This window comes from Platichthys flesus, chromosome 6 (assembly GCF_949316205.1).
Source record: "Platichthys flesus chromosome 6, fPlaFle2.1, whole genome shotgun sequence".
Taxonomy (NCBI): Eukaryota; Metazoa; Chordata; class Actinopteri; order Pleuronectiformes; family Pleuronectidae; genus Platichthys; species Platichthys flesus.
Genome location: NC_084950.1, coordinates 6,106,650 through 6,122,095, shown reverse-complemented (window position 1 = coordinate 6,122,095; position 15,446 = coordinate 6,106,650). Strand labels below are relative to the sequence as shown.

At 45.7% G+C, this 15,446-nt stretch overlaps 1 protein-coding gene across 6 annotated transcripts in view; it reads left to right on the top strand.

The window, feature by feature from the left end:
* Nucleotides 1-15,446, top strand: part of mical3a (microtubule associated monooxygenase, calponin and LIM domain containing 3a) — a 56,066-nt gene that overhangs the window by 34,392 nt on the left and 6,228 nt on the right. For 2 of the 6 annotated variants that reach the window (XM_062389389.1, XM_062389385.1), the window contains 14 exons: nt 563-758; nt 1,292-1,599; nt 1,863-1,955; nt 2,567-2,707; nt 3,192-3,254; nt 4,362-4,436; nt 4,582-4,695; nt 4,796-4,875; nt 5,099-7,118; nt 7,206-7,300; nt 9,351-9,401; nt 10,243-10,350; nt 12,499-12,592; nt 14,844-14,894. In XM_062389389.1, coding sequence (XP_062245373.1) covers nt 563-758; nt 1,292-1,599; nt 1,863-1,955; nt 2,567-2,707; nt 3,192-3,254; nt 4,362-4,436; nt 4,582-4,695; nt 4,796-4,875; nt 5,099-7,118; nt 7,206-7,300; nt 9,351-9,401; nt 10,243-10,350; nt 12,499-12,592; nt 14,844-14,894 — 3,489 coding nt within the window. Of the gene's footprint in view, nt 1-562; nt 759-1,291; nt 1,600-1,862; nt 1,956-2,566; nt 2,708-3,191; nt 3,255-4,361; nt 4,437-4,581; nt 4,696-4,795; nt 4,876-5,098; nt 7,119-7,205; nt 7,301-7,891; nt 8,069-9,350; nt 9,402-10,242; nt 10,351-12,498; nt 12,593-13,756; nt 13,808-14,843; nt 14,895-15,446 lie in introns of all 6 variants that reach the window. The other 4 variants (XM_062389390.1, XM_062389387.1, XM_062389388.1 and 1 more) reach the window with 3 other exon arrangements.

Here is a 15,446-nt window from a genome sequence, read left to right as displayed (position 1 = left end):
TCACCAAAAAGACAAAGAATTCCAAAAAGAACAGTTTTAAGATTTGCTTCTCAGGACGGGAAAAAGGCAAGGCACCCCCCTTGTACCTATAACTGTAGAAGTACAACTTTAGAGTAACTTTGTGTTTGTTGATAACTTTTGTTGTAGGAATAAAATCTAACGCAATAAATTCAGTTATAGATCTTGAATTGGTGTGTTGTTGTCGCTTTGTCCTTTTAAAAAAACAAAAGTGCTTTGGTGCTAATGGGGTAAATGGGTGAAAAGAAAAAGATACAACAAACTTGTGTGTTAATGTAATAGTTTGATGGATTCGATATTTTCACACATACACACACACAAGTTTGTGAGGATTTCACAGCACACGACTCAGTGGATTTTGTTTTCTCCAGTTTATTTCCCTAGAGACTTAAATACATTGAAAAGCTTAATTCTGCTCTTACAACCAGTCGTGCATGAAACCTGATTTACAGACTCACACTCCTCCGCTCTGGACTGTTGCTCCTACTTGACTCTTTCTTTTTTGCTCTTTTTCATCTGCCTTCGCTTCACCTGGGATTCTCAGCCCTGGAGGTCAATGGACTTCAGGAGCCAGTCCTGGCCAAGCGCCTGCGTGGAACTCCAGAGCGCATCGAGCTGGAGAACTACCGCCTGTCCCTGCAGAGGGAGGAGGAGCTGGAGGAGGTGCCTGAGGAGACGCTGGCGGAGCACAACCTCAGCAGCGTGCTGGACAAGGCCAGAGATGCCGACCAGGGCTCCAGGTACGAGAAGAAGAACAAACGTTGACAATCCATTGATCCCACTTACTGAACAGTGAATATTACCCATAATCCACGGTTTCCGGAACCAGAAGAGCTGCAGCTTTAACAAATGCACTAAACTCTGTTATATTTCATATTTTAAAAGTTTCTGTGCTGAATATTAGACAGATCAGTGGTTGTAAAGTCTTCTAAGTATTTTTAACTGCAGTTCACTTACTACATCAAACTCTTGAACTTGCTGCAGCTGATTTAGACACTTAAAGGTGTGACAGTGAGTTCCACACTTCACACAGGAGTTGATACCCACTCACCAGTTACATAGAGCGAGAACAGATGTTCAGGGTAAAAAGTGTTGCATCTTTTCGAGAATCCTTTCACATCATTTGTAAAGATTAACAAAGAAAATACAAGTTTGTACCTTCCTGTAGAAAATGGAATATTTAAGTTTCTGTGAAACAGGAGCGAGCTGTTTCCTGTTTCCTTCAAAAACATCTCACTTGTACTGACTCTGCACTCTCTTGTTTTTTTAACAGTAGCTCAGAGTCTGACATGGATGAGGAGGACGAGCAGGAGGATCAGGATCAGGATCAGGATCAGGATCAGGACCAGGACCAGGACCAGGATCCAGACCAGGAGCAGGATCTGGAGCATGATCCCACCAGTCCCTCAGATCTCGGTGGCGTTCCTTGGAGGGAGGCGGTGGAGCTCCATGCTAAACTTAGGGGAGACTGTGATGAGGACGAGGAGGACGAGGCTCTGGGCGACGCAGTCAGCAGGGATGGTGAAATAGATGAAGAGGAGGATGAAGAGGAGGATGAAGAAGATGAGGAGTCGAGCGAAGGTAATTTATTTTCACTTGTGTGTAGCCTGGAAATATGTTTGTCGTTGTTTCCTGTTTGTGTGTTTACATCCCTGTTTTGTCTCATGTTTGTTTTTAGTGCAGTTCAATCTGTTACCTGTATCGTGTCACTGTCTCAACCATTACTCTCCTCTTCCTCCTCCTCCTCCTCTTCCTCCCCCTCCCATCTCCACTGTCCTTGTGTACGCACATGTATTTTTTATTTTATTTTGTCTGGGGCGGCCTCTGTCTCCCCCTGCTGACAGACGGGGATTACTGCCCCTGGGACAGAGAGCTGCAGTCTGGCCTCTGGCTGGAGAAGCACCTGAAAGACGAGGAGGATGTTGGTACATTTAAAGGTAGCAGCAGAACTGCCTGTGGATGTGTTTGCAGTAACTTTGAATGGGATCTTTAATCCTGGCTGGTTTGGATTTCATTTTTTCCAGGAGTCTTACAGAGAGTGTGGTTTTTCCGTTTGCGTTTTTGTGTGTTTTGGGTGGTTGGTTGTTGCCTTGTGGTTTTAAAAGAAAGAGTTTCATTTTTCTTCCCACTTTAACCTGCTATTTTAAAAGTAACCCAGTTTTTCTTTATTGGCTTTAAAACACTAACATGATAAATCCCAGAGATTGGTTTGTGTTTTCCCCCCAGGTGCTGCCGTTATGGTTTGGTTTAAGGATTTATTTTTTAGAGTTAACCATATATCTTTGAAGCTCACTATTGTGGTTTGACTTTTTTTGCAGTGTAGTGCATGCAGCCTCCGTCCTCCTCACCTCTGATGAGTTTTCATTATCGCTGTTTTCTAACTTTCTCTCTACCTCTCCCTCATTTTTGTCTTTTCCCTCATCTCCTCTTCCTCTTCCTCTTCCTCTTCTGCTCTGTTTCTCTACTTTCCCTGAACATCATCTCTCACACAACTTCCATCTCGACCCACCAACACTACACTGCTGCGTACGCTGACACGGCCATCTAGCCAGGAACCTGCTGATCCAACAGATCCTGCAGCCTGTGGATCCCCAGGCCATCCACCTGGATTCCGAGGGAGAGAAGGACTTGACCTCCCAGCTCTCCCAGCTCTCCCAGCCCTCTGCGCTCATTCAGCCCTCCTCCACAGGTAACGCCAGCCAGAGGGAGCTGAACACCTGGGGAGGCTGTGGGCATCAAGGACCAGGGTCTCGTTTCGTCCGTGTGGCTGCTGCTGTTTTGTTTTAATGTCCGTGTCTACAAAAGGAGGAGCCCCCCCCCCCTCCCCGACTAACCCACCTTTTCTTTTATAATCACCTTTGATTTTGTACATTTACGTCACATGTGCTTTTTTTTTTTATCCGTGGAATGTCTAGTTTTGTTCCAGTCTTTTAATTTGTCATTCAGAGTTGCTGTTGGTTTGCTGGGGTTGAACTTGGAGTTCTCCAACCACATCCCAGCGCACCACATAACCCCCCTTGTCAGTTCCTTTTGATTTTGTGTTCTGCTTTGTTCTTTTTTTGTGCGTGTGTGTGTTCCGCCGTGTCCTTCCCCATGTGTCTAATTACTTTGCTGTTATTTCCCTTCCACCTATCCCTCTGTGTCGTTATCCGTATCTTCTGGTGTGAACGTAGCACCTGCCCACACATCCGCCCGACACGAGGCAGTGAGAGTCTGGTTGGAGTCCATGTCTGGAGGTAGCTCAGACTTCGAAGGGATGACAACATCCCATCTTAGACCTGTTCTCTATCTTGTCTATCGGCTGGCCGGCCTTTTTTTCCTGGAGCATGCAGGAACACGGGCAGAGACCGGTGAACTCACAAAGCATGCGAGCTGTAAGGCTGTCACTCTCCCGGGTCGGGATCAGAGCAGCATCTGTATTTCACCTTTTAATAACCCAACCTCTCGTCCTACCCTTTCCAACTTCTGGAGCGTGTTATTTTCCTCTTCACTTGCACACTGTGTTGTACTCCAGTGTGATGTGTTCCAGAGAAGATGAGCTATCAGGGCTTTCTTGCTCTAATGGGGTAATATGGGATGGTATTTCATTGGAATATCCTGCTTCATTTTTGGACTAACCCCTTAATGGCACTTGTACCGGCACAGAGATCGGAGGCTGAGGCTGTTTAGGTACTTTATCAACATCGAGAGCTTTAATGAATGCGATGAGAGTCCTTACACCCATATTTGGATTCATCAGCAGCACTTATGGTCTGGGTTAAAAGCTTGGTAAAGATCTCCTTCAGCTTAGTCCGACCAGAAAAAGGTATCCTCTGCCGACGTGCTCATGCACCCACATGAACGATGGCCTGTTCAGTGCATTCAGCACAAGTGATGGTTAATGTCATATATTTTCGAAAACGCATGAACCAGCTGTGTTTGTCTTTTCCCTGTTCCAGTTCTTGTCAAAACAAGAATGTTGTTTACACGCTGCTCGTCTCCTAACCAGTGTCATTAACGTGTTGGTTTTGCTTTTGCTTGGTTTAAAATGTTCATCCATTTGCTCATTGATAAATGGATAACTGCATTAACCTACTTACTAATGCTTCTATATGCCCAACCTTTGTTCATATTCATTGTGTAGGTTTTTTTTTTTTTTTGCCAAAACATTTTACTTAATAAATGGATTTTAGTTTGCAACCTCAAATATTTTTTTTCTTCACTGTTGAAAATGTATTCAGTCAGTTTTTATTGAATTCTTAGGTTAAGGTTGTCAGGATGTTTCAAAATGTTCTCAATCTTTAAAGACTGAAGACAGCTTTACCCTTTAGACTCATGTCTTGCTGTTTTCTTTGTTGCACCAGAGCCCGGTGAGGATGAGGAGCTGGAAGCAGAAGCAGACAGCCAGGATGTGGAGCCCGGTACAGAGATGGATCAGGGTGAGCTGTCAGACTCATACAAATACTTACTTTCTGGTTAAGAAAGAGCTTCTCACAATTGTAAAGAGTGACATTTATTTTTTAGATAACATTTTAAAGTTGTCAAGCCGTTGCAGTAATTCAAAATGTTACATTCTAATTCCAGAGGACATCCCTTCAGATGCAGAAGCTGAGGCTCGTTTGCACCAGTCAGAGAACGCTGAAGCACTTCCTGCAGAAGACAGGAAACCTGGAAGTGTGAGAGTGTCCTCCAGCGTTGGTACGAATTACTTGAAATTGCTCACTGAAATATATATGTATGCTGTGTATATATTTTACAACAATGCATGGAATTACATGTTTGTTTTTTGTGCTTTCAGAACCATCAGGCACCAGCCCACTGCAGGAAGAAGATGTTGTCCTTTCCCCTCTCCAACTATCACCACAGCCTGAGACACAGGTGAGACTAGAAAATTGGTGAAAACCTCAAATAACGTCAAACTAAACTTTACTAGTTTCCTCCCTCACCCATACAACATCCTTACACCAAGTTTCATGGAAATGTGTTCAGTATTTTTGGTGAAATACTGCTACTACAATCATGTGAACATAACCTTCTTGGCAGATGTAATACTAAAGATATGAAAAGGTTTTTTAAACCTAATCCTGATTTTCTTTTCCAGACTTTTCTCCTGATGTCTCCTGGCAGCCGCTTCTTCCCAGATCCGTTCATACCTGAGGAAGCGACGGCTGAGAGGACAGCTCCTTCACCAGGAGCCAGGAGCCCGCTGTTCCCTTCACCTGTCGCTTCCCCTGCTGCTCCTGCCGCTGCTGCTTCTCCTGTCAGTGTCCCTGCCTCGTCGCCCCCCAGCTCTCCCACCAAATCACCTGTCGCCTCCCTGCTCAACCCAGCAATCAGGTCACCTGTCAGATCCCCCGCCACATCACCTGTCAGCTCACCGATCTGCTCCCAGCCCACCTCCCTGCCGGAGACGTGCGCTCCTCAATCTCCTGTCTTCCCCCACCGCTCCATTTGCCCTCTCACGGGAAACCCCCTCTCCCCGATCTGCGCCCAGCCGCTGCCTTGTCACGAACCGTCGTCGCCACTCGCCTCAGATTCTCCCGTCAGAACTCAGCCTGTCCCCGGTGTCACCTCCACGCCCATGAACAAAACTGACAAGGGCTCGCCGGAGTCCTCGAGGTCCATGGATTCCTCAACGGAGGAGACCCCATCTAAAAAGACAGATATCATTGAGGAGTTTTGGTTAAAGAGTGCAGAGATAAGAAAGAGCCTCGGTCTGACTCCTCTGGATCGCAGTAGTAAAATCTTCGAGAACAGTGTCGTGAATGCTCCGACAGAGGAGCCCACCCCGGTCAGGACGCAGTCTCCTGAGGCGTCTGAGGAGCAGAAGCCTGCCCCCGCTGGTCGCCCTGTCATCCGCAGGCTCAACATCACCCTGGAGGGTCAGGTCATTACGCCTCTAGCTCCCGCGGAGCCCAAGAGTAATGGCTCTGATAAGAGGGACCTCAGCAGCAGCTCCGGATTGGGCTTGAACGGGAGCCTCCCCACGAGCCAGACGGTGAACAGCGACATGTCTGATTCCGCCATGCTCACCCCGCCCTCCAGTCCACCGCCACCTGTGCCTGCAAATCAGTCTCCAGCCGTGCTCAGGCAGCAGAAACACCAAGTGTCCTGGAGCAACGGAATGGAAAAGCTTCCAGCGGAGCGTGCCAAAGAGCCGGCGAAGACCAAGACTCCTGTTCCTGCGCCGAGGACCCAGCTGAGCCCCGTGCCTGTGCCCAAGCCTGCGCCCAGGAGACTGTCATCGCTCCAGGCAGATCCAGAGCCAGCTCCTCCGGTGGTTGTTGTTATGAGAGAAAAGAAGAAGCCCCGACCGGTGGAGGCGAGGAAGTCCTTTGTGGAGACGGTGGCGGAGATTCCGTTTGCCGACGACGTGGAGGACACGTATGACGAGCGCACGCCAGAAACGAGCATGGACAGGTATTACACTCCGCCCACCAGCAAGCCCAGCAGAGATAAACCTCCTCTGCATCTGGCTCTAGCGATGGAAAACGGTAAACCTAACATCCCGGGAGCTCCTAAGACACAGAGGGCAACCCGATTCTCTCCAGAGGCCAAGGAGATCGCCGAGGAGAGAATCCGAGCCAGAGAAAAGTCTATAAAGAGCCAAGTGCTGAAAGACGCCATGGCCAAGCAGCTGAACAAAATGAAAGAGTCCGACGTTGACAGGGGAGCCCAGCCTAAAGTGGCCTGGAGCGTGACCCCAGACGTCGTGGGGAAAAGTAAAAAATCTGCCTTGTCGCCGAGGACATCGGCCGTGAAATCTCTGGAGTCCAAGAAGGCCGAGACTCTGCCGGAGCGTTTCTTCAGCAGCAACAAGAGCCTGGACAGCTCGGCGGCTTCGTCCGACGGCTCCGCCACGAGCAAGAGCAAGAAGCGCAGCTCCCTCTTCTCGCCGCGCAAGAACAAGAAGGAGAAAAAGCCCAAGAACGACAGCAGCAGGCTCTCGACCCCCGATGAGACGCCGCCCAAACACAAGTCGCTGTGGAAGGCCGTGTTCTCGGGGATCAAGAAGGACAAGAAGAAGAAGGATGACAAGTCGTGTCCGAGCACGCCGTCGTCCAGCTCCACCACGCAGGACTCTGGGAAGAAGAGAAGTTCATCTCCGGGCAGATCATCCGGTACGAGAAGTGTCCCACAGCTAAAATAATTTATCAAGGTATTTATTACAAAATCAAATTAAATTTGTGTTTTATTCTTTGTCACAGACTTGAAAACTCGCAGGAACTTGAGCTTCTCCGAGGACTCGGACCTCTCCTGTGACGACGTCCTGGAGAGATCCTCCCAGAAGTCAAAGGCGGATGTGAGTATCAGTCGACAGAATCAGCTCTGTCCCGTCTCTGTGAAGTATTTTGACATGTTTAGCGTCGCAAAGTCAGCTTCAGTCGACTCGAGTTCATTTCTGATGAGACGCTTAAGCGAAGTAAAACATCTGCTGACGCTCGGCTGCTCGAAGCCACCGGAGCACTCAGCAAACTCTGGGGGGAACGGGTAAGACAAGGACGTGACTCAGCGTCTCGTGGAAGACGCGGAAACCTTTTGATCAGCCGGAGTTTTTGATCTCGGTGATGTAAGATGTAGCGAAGCTGGAATCAGCTCATCACATTTTTCAGCAAAATCCGACAGCACAGCCGCTGTTTCTTTTCTTTTCCAAGTTTGAAAATTGGACACGATAGCAATGTGTCTCTAGCAGGTGATGTGTTCACCCTGCACAGCAACACAAGCTAATTTAAGAAATTTAAGGTTTTTCCCCTTTGACTTTCCAATCAGCAGCGATTGAGATAACCTTTGCAGATACTTTAGACGTGTCCTCAGTCCATTGCACCTGTGTCTGTTTTCTTTCCCGTTTAAAAAGAAAACCACTTTCCGTTTGAATACTTTCTTCCACCCCTAGCGGCATATGGACATCTTTGACCTAGTGTCAGACATTCACAAGGAGGCGATAAAGGAGGAGAAACTGGAGAAGGAGAGGAGGAGGGAGTTTAAGGAGAAAAAGAGGGTGACAGAGAGGCATAAGGAGAGAGAGCGGGAAAAAGAGGTTGAACTGGAAAAGGACAAAGACGACGAGGAGGTATTGTGCGGTGGCGGTGGTGGATGATTTGGAATTTCCAATAAACATTTGAATTTTTGACAGACTTACATAAACTGCCTCTGGCTTCTCAGACTGACTTGCAAATAATTTCAATTTAATTTTACTTTTTTTAAGTAGAATTGGAATTTTCACTCATAAAACACATTTAACTGTGAAACCACAATAAAATTCACTACATCTGGATTTTAATTGTCGAGTTCCCTCTTGACAAATATCGCAACTTCACCAAATTTCGTGTCATCTGTCCGGTAGTAATTTTTTAGAATCCTTCAAACAAACAAACAACAACACAATGATTTTTATTCATAAGGGACTAAATGAGTGAACTCTTCACGACTGGATCAATCAAATATGCTTGAGGCTTAAATCTCACCAGGACTTTGCAGAAATTTAGCAAATAAAACCCCACATTTCTATAATATGAGCTTCTTTTAAAAATCTATTTGCATTCATTATGTTTATGGCAGAAATTCAAAATAATTGTCTCCACCGCCGCTCAGTCTGTGTGTGTGTTTGTGTATCTGGTGGTTTAGATAGATACAGTCGACTTCAGGCCCAGAGGCATGAATCCATGAACCATTGTCAACACATTTAGTTGTTTTTAAAGAAAAAGAAAAAAGTCTCGGAGATTACGATATTTTCTTTATTTTTCACGAAATAAGAGGAATTCAAATTTTCCTCTCACTCTTTATAAATATCTACGGAATTTGTACGTTGTACGACTTCAGTAATGGAAGATAAAAGGTGTATCATGCCTGTCAGGTTGTGTGTAGTTCAACGGGAGCCCACAGGAGTTGTGTAGACCAGTCTCTGTTGTTGTGTTACTAGTTTTCCAGATGTGTGAGTGTGGTAGATACATGTATTTCCCCACAGGGATCATTAACGGGCCTCTCTCACGTCTCTATGGGAAGATTGGTTTCTTTAATCCTTGGGTCTTCATATGTGTTTGTCTGTTTCCCATGAGTGATTATTATATGATTTAATTTTGTTTCTAATTTTAATTAACATAGATGTGTGAAAATGTCCCTGTGCACCTTGTCATTTCATTTATTTTGTTTTCATGTGGGGTATTAACATTGCCTGGTTTGATCGTACCTGTTGAGTTTAATTACTTTTATTCATTTATTTATTTTATTTTTGGTTTATTTTGACCAATTTTAACACAATCATTAACCCATTTAATCATATCACCTGTATCATGTTTGTTTCCTCCCCCCCCCCCCCCCCCTTTTTTATGTTTTGTCTCCTCCTCCCCCTCAAGTCTGTTTATGTTCCTCACGCGCTGGCGTTCAAGAGATCGTACGCCACAAAGGTAGTATTACATATGTTCATAATCCACCCACTCCCCCCCCCACCCCACCCCACCCTGTCCCTGCGCATGTGCCAGTGTACAACCATAACACCTCATGTGCGTCTGGCCTCCAGCTAACTGTTCTCCTCTGGATGCATGCGTCAAGTCGGAGCGTGGCGCCCGCCCCCCCCACCACTCATTCGCACTCACTCACTCACTCGCTGGATAGCCGCTGTGTTCAAACACGACTTTTCGCGCTCACCTTTCTGGTCACCGTGATGCTTCTGCATCTCTTGATATCAGGGGCTGGTACGATATATTAACTTCTGTCACTGTGACGCTGTTTGTTTACTCCAGTCTGGCTCCTGGAATAACTTCCACTCGTTTTCCTCAGAGCTGCTCTGTCCTTCTCCTGACGCCAGCTTCTCTTTTGCTCACATGTCGGCTGACGGGGGGGGGAACGGCCCTGCTTGTTCGCTCACTGTTTTGTTTATTATAAGGAAAGGTTTTATAAAGTGAAGAAGATCAGATCCATTTATGCATCCCAAAGGCTTCTATAGTAACTGTCACATGGTTTACGCAGATATATATGTTCCTGTGCCTTGAGATTATAATTCATTGTTCTAGATAAGTGTGTAGATGTGAAGTAGTGAAGCAAGAATATGTTGTTGATATTGATCCAGTAGAAGATCCAGTCTGAGTTTCCCTCCTCCTCTCATCTCCTCTCCTCTCCTCTCCTCTTCTCTCCTGCTCAGTTGTTTCTTCCTTGAAGGACCAGGGCCCTCGGTCTGGAGCCAACCTAGCAGATCGGCAGCCTGCGAGTCAGACCTCTTTTTAATCCACCTTTCTGTCCTTCTACCAGAAAACCTACACGGAGGAAGAGCTGAACGCCAAGCTGACGCGGAGAGTCCAGAAAGCTGCGCGGCGACAAGCCAAGCAGGAGGAGCTCAAGCGGCTGCACAGAGCCCAGGTAACCGACCAATCACAGCTCTCCAATAACCCCCATAGACCCGCTGAGTTGTTTACTGACGAGACACAGATACTGTCTGTTTACAATTATAACTTATTTAATGTCATCATTCAGGGGGAAAAAAGGATTTATTTGTTTTTAATTATACTCCAGATATATCGAGGTTGTTTTGTTATGCATATTGGATGATTTTATAGAGAGAGAAATCTCGGAGCCCATCGGCTACTGATGATGAATTAGCCTCTGGGGAGCAATGACTTTTGGTAGAGACAGCAGATATTTATGCAGAGGCTCTATTACAGATTATTTCCCCACCCAAAACAACATCAGCGATACATTTCATAGGTGTTTTAAGTCCACACAACATTTTGGTTTCATTTCTATTGAGAGTTTTCTGCATGTGAAGACAGATAAACTAAAAAGCAGAGCACTGATGCATTTTAAATAATGTGGTCGACCTCTTTCGCTCGCCGCACTGAGTTTTTAACTGCGGGCGACCAAAGCCTGCTCAAGCGTGATTGGTCTAACGAGAAAACAAAAACCTTTCTGCCCCAGAATCCTCTTCCGTGTCTATGCAGTCTGCAGATTTGCATGCAGGAGATGTTATATGTTTCATACAGATATGTGTTGAAGTGAGGTTAAAAAAGTCTGAGGACCTCTGGACAACTTTATTTCTGCTGCCACTGTTACACAGCAGTCTGCTTTCTCCTTTACCACCCTATGGTCAGTGTAATGTGTCTCAACCCTCTCAGGATGAGGCCGAATTCGTCCTTTTGCTCAGGAAATGCACGGTGATTGATGTTGTAACTCTGTAGTCAGGCTTCCAGTCCACTGACTCAGCTCTTTCCCCCGGAGCTGCAGTCTGCCGGGCCTGAATCTTGCTTCCTTTTCTGCAGCTATTCACAGAATTCAAACTGCTTCTTATTCAGCTCCTGTTGCTGCAGAGCTCTGATAAAGTGGAGCTCTGACTAAGGAAGTAACACTCGGAGGAAACTAGTTTTCAAGCGTGTGCTCGTTTTTAAACATTTCTCTGTCCACCGCCTATACAAGTTTAGCCACCAAGTATTATCTATCAAAAGTACAGAGCGTGCGCAAAAACCACAAAATGCAACTCCCCCTTTTCACCCTGATCTAGGTGTTTTTAATTCAGGTCACACACACACACCATCCAGACACCATTGTCATTAATTACACCGTTATTATATTACCTCTGACAGTCGGTAACTAATGGTACAAGCAGCGGGACGGAGGCTGTAGCACTTCATCATCATAATTGTATTGAATTATTCTAAAATGTTATTAATTGCTTTTATAAATGTCTGTGTCACTTCAAGGGATCATAGTTGTATTTTATCATTAGTGGTTTTATAAAAAGGTAGATAGATGTTCTGTCTAACTCTGCTCTGCGTTTTATAGTAGACACTTAAAGCAAAAGTACCACCATTAGAAAAGTACTTTGATTATTTGAGTGTTTGAGATTCAAACTGCCCCCTGTGCACTACTTGTACATGGCAATCAAAGTTGAACACTATTGGCGGTTTATAGATATGGACATAGACTCTGGGTTTCCAAAAGTGAAGCCAACGAGGAAGTGCCTGAAACCTGTGTTCTGTTGAATGACCAGCAGAGGGCGACTCCACTGTCTCAGTCTCTAGTTTGAATTCTGCTTCAATGATGTCACTGTGGGTTGCCGACATGCAGAGTGCGGGGGTTAGTTCATCAAACTCAACACTCCCCATTACCGCCTCGTTTACCTTGCCACTGCCAATAACAAGGGAGAGTGTGTTGTGGAACAAATCGCTTTCTGGTGAAAGTCGTGAAGTTGTATTTTAAATGCCAATCAGAGCAGGTTCATTTACTTGAAGACATCAATACAGTTCTAATTAACCGTACTCTCATTGCACCTCGAGACATTTATTTTTAATGAGTGTAAACGGTGGCATCAGTGGAGAGGTACCCTCCGCTGCTGCCCCCCTGTTGCAGGTTTTGGGACAAATTAGTTCTAATTAGCGGCGAAGGTGATTGTTCTCTGGGCCCGTGTGAGAGAACTTGAGTTGTTCTTATAAAGCACTCGCGCCACAGTGTGTTTATGCTTTACGTGCTCTTCATTAATAACAAAGTGACCCTGGCCGACTTTGTCTCCTGCAGATTATCCAGAGGCAGTTGGAGCAGGTGGAGGAGAAGCAGAGGCAGCTGGAGGAGAGGGGCGTCGCTGTGGAGAAAGCTCTGAGAGGAGAAGCAGGTAACAACTAGTTACTTGCACTTTGAGTTTAGAGTTTAACACCCTGGAGATGTTCAGATACCAATGTGACCTTCCGATATGATTCTGACACCGAGACTTTGCGTAATGATCCAACACACGTGCCGTTAAAAAGAATAGTAGCTTAAATAATGTGTTTTATTAGTTTAACCCTGTGTGAAAGTTATTGTTGCGATGCTTTATGAGATTGTTGGTGTTGTAAATGGCAACACTAGTGCGACCCCCTCAAAACCGAACTTCACTGTTTCACTCGTGGGACTTTCAAACGTCAAATATTGCTAATATCGTAACGCCAGCTCTGGTTAATGCTGCACTACCAGAAATTACTTCTTCTTGGCTGCTCGGCGAGGAAGAAGTGATTTCCAGGATGAAAAAAGAAATCACAGCAGGAGATTTGTTCTATTGTCAGACGCGTTGAGAACAAGAAACAAGTTTCAAGCCCTCATCGCCCAAAACTCTCAAATCCCATTGTCTTTCCACGCTGACTTCTCTGTTCACATCCTCTACGTGTAAGACATCTCTTCACTGTAAGACACTCTCGTCCGTCCTCTGTCAGAAACGTCATGAATACGCCCACTCGCTTCCAGATATTTCCCTGCTGTGTTCTCACACTCCCTTCTAGGCAGGAAGACGTTCCAGGAAATGTCCGGAGCTTAGTGCTCGTCTGAAAGCAGCTTGAGACTGTGTTCAAATCAATACACCCGTAGAATTCTGTGCAGAAACACACGTTTGCTACTTCAAAGCAACAAACCCAAATTGGTCTTGACAAGGGACTATCACAGACAATACACCTCGGAGAAGAAGACTACATTATTCAACAGCGAGCAGCACGGTTCATTATTTGCTAGTTTTCGAAGCGTGTGATGCATGAGTGGTGCTCAGTAGCAATAACACGTTCTTTAAGTGATGTGAGCTCTGTATGCGAGCGAGGTGCCGAGGTTACTCTCTGAAGTGCTGACAGCCTATTCCTGCCTAATTTATTAGATGTAACAGAATGAAACAAAAATCTTTTTTCATCAATGCGAGTTGACGTAGCTGCACGGAGCGTTCCCTTTTTAAATTGAGCAACTCCACCCGGTCAGCTGTTTCTACAATCGAAATGTTTTGAGTATGTCTTAACTTGTTTACTACTCTACTCTTTTAAAGGATTGTATAAAGGTACTTATACGTTACCCAAACAGCACAAAAGAAGATCAGGTATTAGCCTTACTGTAGTTTCTCTTTTCTCTTTTGTAACTCGATGACATGTGACACTGTTATTCGGGCTCCATCTGTGGTGGCACTCTGCAACAGTTCTTCCATCTCCGAACATGTTGATCGCTGTTTGTCCATGACATGTCCGCCATCAGTCAGTCAGTCAGTCCGAGCTGCATGCCAATCGGGAGAATGAGTGTGTCCCCCCCCACCCCCCCACCCCGACATAGATTTGTGTGTGTGTGTGTGTTTGCTCATCCTGGATGCATTTCGTCGTGCTCGCTGCCTCTCAATGAGGAGAGCTCCCGTACTCTGATCAAGACTCAGATCACGCCCCGCGTTATTCCATGAATCCAATCAGAACGTAAGAAATCAAATTTTAAATTGGGTTTTGCAAGCTCACATCTTCCTTATCGGGATATTTTCCTGAATTATTTTGCCGTGGCTGAGTGACTTGATGCAGATATTTGCTGAGATATTATCTGTCATTTCTTTTTATCATGGTGAGTGAGCACAAGCCGCACTTGTTTCACCGCACGCAGAGGTCTCGCTCGACACTCGGCTGCTCTTCCAGTCAGAAGTAACTTGAGCAGTAAATCATCGCGTTATTGTGGTCAAACACTGGCGCACATGGATTGGATTGTTGACAACTGGAACTGTAATCTTCCCTTGTCATTCGAGCGTACGACAACATTGTCAAAAACCAAACTTGTGTAACAAACGCAAACAACATTTGCCTCTTTTTGTCGACGCACGACCGTTAACTGTGTGAAATGAAGCAGAGTGAGCCAGCGCACAGCAAGACAACAAATCTATGAAGCGGTCGGCTATTCATTTGTTTGGGAAAATGCCATGTATTGTAACATTTGCACAAACCCCATTATGCACCGTGGTGAGCACTGATGGACTCTCTTTGTTCTGAGTGTTGCTGCAGTGTGTGCGTATGTGTGTCTGCGTGTTGCATGATTTGCTGGTTTGTGTACCCGGTTTGGGGCTGTGTACAATAACTCCTATCTCTAATATATCCCTGTCATTGTAGACTATTGGGGAGATTCTAATTACAGTGAAATCCTGGACTTGCATCTGGGCGGTATGTATTTCAAATCTGTCGCTTTGACTCTAACCTAATGGCTAACCCGATCTGTCCTCCCCCCCCCACTTGTGTTACTACCTGAGCTTTGTACTCCTCATATCTACCTTTGTTGGCTGGCTGGCTTTTAGCCTCATTGCAATGCTTTCTGCTCCCTCCCTCCCTCCCTCCTTACTCCCCCCCCCCCCCCCCCCATCCCCTCACTGGGTTTTTTTAGTTCAGACACTCTTTACATCAAACGGAGATCACACACTCGGCCTCATGCTGTCCTCTTAAGATCATCTTTGATCTCTATAAACTTACGAATGACTGAATTAATGAGTAACTTTTATTTGTCGTGCCGCAGCGAGCAGGCTTCACAATAAGAGGCGGGAGACAAACTGCGACGTTTTGCCGAGACAGAAATGCAAACAGCAGTCCGGTGATAACGATGCATGTGCTGAGGAATACTCCACTGACAGCGTTTACCATTAAAAGTCATACCTCATATAAAACATGCTCATCTTTTAAAAATGCAAAGAGAATACTTTGCATATTCATATTAAGATTTTA